Genomic DNA, 9,620 nt, shown 5'->3' with positions numbered 1-9,620 from the left:
AACATATTCACATAAGTCATAATAATATTATATTATACTTATAGGCAGTTTTCCCTCCTCTGTTGTTATCTTGTAAAGCTCCGAGCACCATGAAGAATTGACATCTTTTCTTACACTTTGCCTTGCATTTCTACCTTGTATTTGGTCCAAATATGACTTAGTTTCTATTTTTGATTGATGAGCTTTTAATTGCATCCTTGAATTATTTAAAGAAAGTGCATAGTATTCCAATCTTGAAGCTGAAATTTGCCATGTTAGTTTTGTCATTAAACACAGGCCACCTATGTTTCCTTAAATCAGCACCACTATCATCAGTTGAAGAGTACGACGACATCTCATATGATGGAGCATACACTGTCACATCTAAATCTTTACATGACTCCTCACCAGGTTGCCTATCACTACCAGATCCATATGGTTTGTCTCTCTCAAGCTCCTTATCAACAAACTTCTCAAATATGGCATCATCATCAACACCTTCATCCCTGAGGTCATAATCAGAGTCCACAAAGTTATTGTCCTTTGAACTTACATCACTACTCTCACAACTATCATCATCAATATTTTGTTCAGTCTGTAGTTCCTCTCCTTCCATTTTTCAGAGCCTTTTCACTTGCATTTGGTTCCACGTTTCTTCTATTCTTTCAAACTTATCCTTAGTAAAAATATATAATCAACATGACTATACATGTTGAAACAAAATTTCTATGTGTCAAAATATAAGTATATATGTCAGAAAAAATTTATGTCTTACAAATTAATATATTAGAAGATAATTTATTTTTCAAAAATAATTTGCGAAACAAATAGAGGCTTAATTATAAATAAATGTACAACTAATAAAATATCGAAAATAGTTGTTACTTAAAAAAAAATATATAAATGAGATGGTAAGTGTTTCTTCTAGCTTAACTAAGATATTGAATTTGAGTCTTAAATATGCAGTAGTTGTTAGAACTCTTGAGATAATGCATAAAAATCTTATTTGGCACGTTCTAAATTAGTGGTTAAAAAAAAATAGTTGTCCCTTTTTTCTTGATTAGGATCTCTAGAAGATACATATCAATTTGTAAGTTCAAATCTTATCGTATCTGCCAACAAAAGGCAAATTGATAGACCCTATCCATAACTTCCCATCTTTTTCCATCACTTCACTTAAAGTCTTGAATCTATTTCTATCTTCAAAAACTTCCAAAATGTCACCATTTTCATCCAATCTAACTGCCATGCCAGTCCCTCTATACTTGCCCAAAATTGAATAAATCTTCATCAAGTCAAAAGGAAGCTTAATCAAAGAATTCCCTATCCATGGATGTGAAAGAACCCATTCCAAAAATTTATCTCTTCTTGAGTTAATGGCTACCCAATAACCTCCTCTAGGACTTCTTTTTATGTTATCAGGAAATCCTGGAACTTGTGCAAAAACTTCAAGAATACCAGCTTTTGATGTTTTTATCCAATATTTTAGAACTCTACACGTTGTGGTCTCTGCAATTAGAATAAAATTGCCATCTTCGCTTAATGCGACTCCATTTGGAAATGAGAGGTTGCCAAGAAGTATCCTCACTTTTTTGTCTTCAGGGTCATATCTCAGTAGCCTTCCTGATTTATCCCCACTTAATATTGCATATATATACTCCCTGCAAAAAATGGATCTCATATAAGACCTAATGTTAGAGAAATATTTTCTTTTTGAATCCCGCCATATTTGAATTCAGACGTAGTTCTTACTTTACTATTAGACTAAGGCACCGGTTTTAATATTAACAATAATTTAATATTTTACTCGTTTTTCTTTCTTTACTTAGGCCATCATATTTGATTCCCAAAACGTATAAAGTCAAAAAGAAATATTCAAATATAAAATTAATTAGCTAAATTACTGCGAGAATAAGTGAAAATTAGCTCATAGATGACAAACATTTAAGTGTACAGAAAAAAGAAAACAAATTTGGTTTTTAATTTTTTTTTTCCAGACAAATTTATATTAGGAAATTGTATTTTTGTACGTATAGATATAGCATAAATATAAACATTTATATTATTTTATTCTTCTTACAAAACTACAAAATTGCCACACAGCAACGTGTATTATACTCATTAGCGGATGCTGCATACTGAGGAACGATACATATAACCAGACTATTGGCTCAATCACAACAAATATTGAAACCACATGTCAGTTAAGAGTGGGAAAACTTTTAAATCAAAGCTTCATCGAATTTTCCCAATTCTAGAATGAAATTCCAGAATTTTCTTTGCCTCTTGAACACTCTTTGCATTAAAATAAACTTTTATTTACTGAAAATAAATAGCAGGACAAGAATTAAAAAATCTTAAAATCTGGAATTATAAAAGGTAAAAAGTACTATAAAATAATGTGTATGTGATAAATCATGAACATAGCATGACAAGAGTTTTCGAATCTAACGGACAATATGCAATACCATAGTTAGACGATATCCAAAACGCCCATTCATGCACGTGGTTGGTTTAGTTAGGACAACATCGTGTCAGTGTCAGTGCCAGTGTTACCACTAATATTAATCTTGTTCTGTTCTACATTTTCATTCTTGTTTTATTTTTAAATGTATACTCTTGTTTCCGATACTGGGGTTATTTGGCATTGAGATTGTTTTTTCAATATTTATTTTTATTTACTTTATTTTATAAAATTTTAAAAATTTATTTTTTTCTAAAGAAATAAATTAAAAAAAGAAATATAAAAAAGAAGAACAATTTACTTATTTTTTGTATTTATAGAAGAACAATTTTGATAAATAGGACACAAAAAAAAAAGAAATAGAAAATAATACATATTTGGAAAAGAAAAAAGAAAAGAAATGTATAAATGCAAAATATGGTAAACCTCTATATTTAATTAATTATCCCTAATAGAAAAGATAGGATGCGAATGTTACCTCCTTTGATATCGTGAGCTGCTATCAGTGAAATAGAGGGCTGAGCTTGAGGGGTCAACGTCCAGGCTATTGGTGAAGTTAAACGGTATATCATCATCACCATGTGTCGCAATCGTAGTGGCTAATCCACCATCACGTCCCACCTTTAGCAATCCCATGTAAGCATCAGCTACGTACAAATCACCGTTCGATTCGTTGAAGCATAATCCTAATGGCCGGCCGCAAATGTGTTCCATCTGATATTGATCCACGTGTGGGCCCTCACACCCGTCTCTGTTCATCACATTGTCATACTCAATTCTTATTTAAAATTGCTGCAAGCTACGATTTGATTTCTGATGCTAATAGTAAACACGTAAGAAAATCCTTAAGAAAATATACATAGAATTAAATGTTTTCCACAAATACAATATATATTTCTCACTAACAATATTTTAAAAATCAGATCGAAACTGACTGAATTAATTAAAATCAATAGTCAGTCTGATTCAATTAGTCTTAATAATTAAATTTGCAGTTAAATTATTTTAAATCGATTAAATCGAACAAAACCGATTCAACCATTATATATATTAAAAATAAAAAAATATAGGTTATACTACTATATTTTGATTAAAATTTAATTTGTTTAAAATTATCAGAACTTGTATTTAGAAAAATAATTTTTTTTTTTAAATTTAATGTTTATAATTTATTTCTTTACAATTTAAATATCTTATTTTTGTTATTTAATCATAAAATAAGTTTCTATAATAAGCATCTATTTAAATTTTAATATTTGGACTTTATTATATATTATTAAATGTGGATGATTTACTATTAATTTATTGGAATTATTATTTTAAAGTATAATAAATAAAAGATAGTCAATTTTATTAAATTAGTCTAATCGACGACTCGATCTGTCAAACCAAATTGAACCGTTAAATGACATCTTACCAATTTACTCTTCGTTTACACTACTAAATACAATACTTAGTTAAATATAACAAATTTCATAATGTGATTGAATTATTTAAATTAACATAAATAACTAAAACATGTAAATTAGTACTGATTTTATTAATTTATTTAAAAAATATTAATTCTTAAAATAACTACTAAGATATTATATACTTAAGTTAGTAATTTAATTTCATATTATATATTAACCAAAAAGGAAATGTTAAAACATATCTGTATCAAAATATACTAATTCAGTGAGAAATCCAAAACATCCACAAAAATAATATTGATAACCTTAAATTTGAGAAACGAAATCTATTCAAGGGCAGTGCTTAGAAAAACAGAACAAACTTTTTTTTCTCCTTCCCTTGAAAACTACATTGGTGTTCTTAATTTATAATGTATGGAACATATAACTAATTATTTCATCAATTATATTAAGTGCTTACTTAATAATTCAAAATAAAAGTTAAAGAAATCAGTAAAATTCTTGCATTTAAATTGTTATAATACAATTCTGGACTAAGGCTTTCACTCATAATAAAACATTAATGTTTTCAATTTCTAATATTTTCATTTTTCAATTACATAATATTCTATAGATTTTTTTTAAACTAATTATAGTATTTAAGAAGAAAAAAGAAAAATATTATATATAAAAAATCTTTCTATAAATTTATTGAAAAGCTCAACAATTATAAGAGTGATTTCTATCACAAAAACATTAATATAATATTGATCTCTAAGGCCACCAAAGAGAGAAGATTGGTCAATCTACTAAAAAGGTTGAAAAAGAAACTAAAGAATTTAGTCTATATTATCAGTATTTATTTATATAATGTCTTAGATATGAGGACTAATATCATTTTAAAATTTTTTAGCATTAGGAAAGAAATTTTCATTATTGCAATGGCTTTTATCAATGATATCGTTTTCTTTTTTCAGTGATATTGTTAGTATGATTAAAGATATCCAAGAAGACAACCAACATCAATCAAAGTTTGTTATTTTATTTGCAATTAAGTAAAAGTGAGATGTTTAAGGTTGCGTCTGAGCGAAGTAGTTTAACCAATTCTGACGGCACGTCAGTAAAATTATATTAGATTTTTTTTAATATTTAAAATTGCCAAATATAAAATTCATATTTAAAATTATCGAAATTAGAAATTCATGTTAAATTCATAAAAAGAATGCTAAAAGTTATAATTATTTTTAGCAATTAGTCCAAAAAAGAACATCATGTAGAGTTTGTCCACAACTTAAAAAACACAAAATCCAAATTTTGTGATGGAAAGGATGCTTGGAGGTATAAACTTAACCGGGAGTAAATATACTGACGTTAATTTAATTATGCAATTAGCACCAGTTTCTTTACTAAAATTTATTTTGTTTCTTAAAGTCACCAAAATTTAATTTGGGTTATATAGTTGTCGCATCTGTCAGACAAATTTTTAAATAGACTAAGTCTGCAACGTCATTTATAGACCAAATCAATTGCACAGTAACCTGTGGAATTATGTATTATATATTATACTAGTTGGTTTATTATTATTATTGGCCATCCATGATTGAAAACCAATCAAAACAAATATAATACTTAATAAACAATGCCACATATGTTACTGTATAATTGGTTTGATCTATAAATAACATGGTAGACTGAATTTATTTAAAAATTATTTTATCTGTCATTAGGTGTCAGTGACAGTAAATAAAAAAATTCCGTGTATATGTAGTCTAATTGTAGCATTACACGTATTAATTTTTCTGACCTAATTAACATGATTCCATCTTTCTTAGTCAGCCTCTATAGTAAAGAATAGTGTAATGAAAATGGAATAATGAAGTGATAACATGGCATGTGGATTACATTTTAAAGAGTGTAAACTATGGTAGATGCTCTAATATTGGCCCGACTAAGAAAATTAGAATCATATTGACTAAGACAGAAAAATTAATACGTGTCATACTACAATTGAACTACATGTACAAAACATCTTTTCGGAGATGTGATAATTAAATAACTCAATTTAAGATCATGTGACCTTCATAAAATAAATTGAAGTTAGTGATTAAATGAAAACTAAGTACATAATTAGGTGACTATTAGTGTAATTATTCCTACTTAATCATGGTGGAGAGAGCACATATGGGTAATGCTTTAACTAACTCCTTTAATAGCTTTCCAAGTATATTTGATTGATATCTAACTTATTTCTTTGGATTGAGGTTCTTGTGCTCAAACTCATATGATAATGCACAATAAAACACATAAATTTAGCATGTCTAACCTACTCCATAAAATATAAATAAATAAGTTAAAATGCACTATTGAACAAAAACCAAAATTATTTATTGAGGGTCACACAAAAATAAAAAGATAAAGGTTGGACCACCATATTATATAACAACTCTCTCATAATAATGTATTTCAGTTTAGATCTTATGTATTAATTTATGCATTCTGAAGTGCATATTCTGTATCACATTTCTTGATTGAAATCAATATATAATTTGAATATTATTTATATATATTCTATCAGTCATATTTGTATAATCTTCCCCTTTAATTTGATAAAGAAAAAAGACATTGAAGAATACATATATACATGCAGAAACGATTTCTATATAGGTAGGAACAGTACCTGTAAAGAGAAGTAACAGCAAAATCAATCCAACGTTGTTCATGCTCTTCCCATCTGATAATTCTACCGTCGGATATTCCGGTATAGGGACCCCGGCCAAGCCCGTCGAAGGCAAAACTTTCCGGCCCGGTTGCAGCTCTAGCAAGGGGAAGAAGAAGCTCAGAATCATCTTTCAGGAGTCTTTCTATATTGAATGGTTTATAAGAGAAGTTGGTGAAGTTAATGTTGAATAAGGTAGAAACCAGGACTGCTAATATTGCTCCAGCTAAGAGTTGCCTTGAGCAGGCCATGGGTATAGTAGGGCCAAAAGAAAGAAAAGAGAAGGAGAGAAAAGAAAAAGAAGAAATGGACGGTTGGCTTTGTAATGGAAAATGAAGAAAAATAACTTGCGTTTGGGTTATTGTTATGTATAAGGGAAGAATATCTGCTAACCTGTTATGGTCAAAAATTGCTATGCTTTTGTGGACAAGTGTATTCTATTACTAAATGTGTATTTATATTATTATTAAGGGAGATTCTTACATGTATTACATGTTTATATCTAAATAAATAGAAAAGTAACAAATATAGATATCTGATACAAAATTTATTATTTAAAATTAATAAATATATACCATTAATTTATTATTTTAGTATATAGATGTGGACATATATCTAGAATATATAAGAACTTTTTTTATTAGGATTTGTATTTTTAATAGGAAAATAATAATATAAAAAATTATGAATTTCTATTATCTTTTAGATAATTGGAGGTGAGACTTTAAATTCATAAGAATTTAAAGTTAAGAAAAATAAATTTGGATATATATGAAAGATAATACTTAAAAACTTCTTAGTTTTAGACTTTTTATAAATAAATATTACTATAAAATTAAAAGATAAGATTTAAAGATATATATTCAAATTGAAATTCTTAGCTAATTAATTTTTTGTAATAATAAATTATTATTATTTTAATAAAAATATTATTTTTATATTAAACCGTTAACTTTTTTCTTCAAATGTAATTTACAACATGAATTAATATTTTTTTAAAAATAAAATTTAATAATTAAAAGCTAAAATTATATTAGCAGGGCTCATAACATTAAAATATATAAATTAAGTTAAAATTTATATATAAACCAGTCATTCTAATTTATAATAAAATTTTTATATAATTTCTAATATAAAAATAACAATAAAATTCTAAATATGAAAAATAAAATTTTACAATCTACTTATCAAGAACAATAAATTTTGAATTCTTAGAAATTATAAAACTTGAGAGTTATGAGTACTAAGACTTAAATTCTCAAGAATTTAATTTTTTTTTTAAAAATCATAGTTTTTGAAAAGAAAATATTTGTTTGCTTGTGTGGTATACAATTATTATTATTATGTTGATTGTAAATACTTTAATTCATAAAATTTAAATTGGACTTTTATTTTAAAAATTATTTTATAAATTTAAGAAATTATATTTAACATATACAATAGTAATTTAACAAAAAAAAAATTGACAATATATTATATTAGATAAAAAAATCTTATTTTCTATAATCTCAAACCAATTTACTAATCTTTTCTTTATAATGAAAGGAGAATACATATTAACATTTGTCAACATCCATTATTTGGATTTAGATATCGAGGGAAAAATAGAAAATTCTATGATGAAAGTTACTGCTTTCTCAGGTCTCGGGAGGTGAAGGACAGACAAATCCGATGATAGAGTCGAGTTAATCTAGCTGGAATTATCTTTTTGAAATCAATTTGGACCTAATTGTCAGAAAAATTAAATTTAAAAGTCAAAACGACAATTTTTATAAAATCATAGACTAAATTATAAATTTTAAAACTTTCTCTATAGAGTCGATCGGCTCTACATAGAGCCAATCAAATCTTCATAGTACCAATTAAATTTTGACACTACATCGTTTGTTTTGGATGATTTTATATCTGGATATAGATACTTTAAGGTTTTCTTGGCGATAATGATCATTTTATCGATATTTTCTAAAAATCTATCACTTTCTCTAAGGTTTCCGTTAAAACCTACCTCTATAAATAGAAAAAGGTGTTTAGGGTTGGGGGGGGGGAATCAAGAACTAAAATTCGGCTGTGAGTTAAATCGATATAGAGAAAACACTAAGAAAAAAAAAATTAAAAAAGAAAAGAAAGAAAAGCACTGTTAATCATAGCCATCGTTAGAGAATAGAAGCCATTGAAGAAAGAGGCATTTTAGAAAACAAGTCACTTAAGAAAGAGCGTTTTAAAAAAAAAAATTCAATCAACAGAAGATTTCATAAAGCCAAATCCAGCTCTGGATTTTTATCCAGTTTTTGATTCACAAATAAGAAAGTTGACTTCCGGATCTATCTCTGAACTCTGTGGCGTAAGCTTCCTTATAGAATCTGAGAAACGTCACTCATTAGTAAAAGTGTCACAGTGATTATCCAAGTGGTGATTCCCATCTCCGCGCTAGTCTCAATGACTAGTTAGCGTGTTCCCGTTTAGGTTAAAGAGCCTTACAGTGCTGTAGTCGCTAAAGACACTTAGGTGCACGCCCAAAACCGTCGCCCACAATAGCAACTACACTGGAAATAAGAGAAGCTAATTCTAGTGTATGTTTATCTTTAATTTTATTATTTAACAGATTATTCTTGCATCAGTATACTTTTACACATTGTACACATTGGTCCCTATAGTCCTGATGGTGTCGACTAACGGTTCTTTGGTTCCACTCGAATTCTAGAATTATGATACTGGCTACCATCACTTACAAATAATGAGTGAATTTTCTTCGTCGCATGGACGCTTGAGTAGGGAGACGAGCCAAGAAAGAACACTTTTTGCTTGTGGGAGCCTTTTATTTTTATCCAAAACTTAGCTCATGGTAATGATCGTAGTAATCCCTCCCAGGTATCTTGTTGCTTGCTACATGAGATATTGTCCTTGTAAGTATCTTAAAGTTTAAGTATTGAAAGGCCTTAGTTCAGAAATATGAAATCATACTCTATGCCCAAAATATGCAGATTTTTATGCTTACATTGAGAAACATTGTCTTGTTTGTTTTAATATGCTTTGAGAGCTTATGGCATACGCATCGGGCCCACTAAAATTA

General features: G+C 27.8%; 1 protein-coding gene across 1 annotated transcript; it reads right to left on the bottom strand.

The window, feature by feature from the left end:
* Positions 1–1,000: 1,000 nt before the first annotated feature.
* On the bottom strand, positions 1,001–6,962 carry LOC8279883 (protein STRICTOSIDINE SYNTHASE-LIKE 2). Its single transcript, XM_002532551.4, has 3 exons — positions 6,512–6,962; positions 2,922–3,194; positions 1,001–1,640 (listed from the first exon to the last, which is right to left on the bottom strand). The coding sequence occupies exons 1-3, from the start codon at positions 6,799–6,801 to the stop codon at positions 1,076–1,078; spliced, it is 1,128 nt and encodes a 375-aa protein (XP_002532597.2). The 5' UTR covers positions 6,802–6,962; the 3' UTR covers positions 1,001–1,075.
* Positions 6,963–9,620: the final 2,658 nt, after the last annotated feature.

Source organism: Ricinus communis, chromosome 10 (assembly GCF_019578655.1).
Source record: "Ricinus communis isolate WT05 ecotype wild-type chromosome 10, ASM1957865v1, whole genome shotgun sequence".
In the NCBI taxonomy this organism is placed as follows: domain Eukaryota; kingdom Viridiplantae; phylum Streptophyta; class Magnoliopsida; order Malpighiales; family Euphorbiaceae; genus Ricinus; species Ricinus communis.
This window is presented reverse-complemented; position numbering and strand designations above follow the sequence as displayed.

Excerpts from the sequence above, each read along its gene's own strand:
- LOC8279883 (XM_002532551.4), bottom strand. The coding sequence starts at position 6,801 with ATGGCCTGCTCAAGGCAACTCTTAGCTGGAGCAATATTAGCAGTCCTG. Across the intron at positions 3,195-6,511 it reads GCTGTTACTTCTCTTTACAG|AGACGGGTGTGAGGGCCCAC; the intron begins GTACTGTTCCTA and ends TGTGATGAACAG. Across the intron at positions 1,641-2,921 it reads AGCTCACGATATCAAAGGAG|GGAGTATATATATGCAATAT; the intron begins GTAACATTCGCA and ends CATTTTTTGCAG.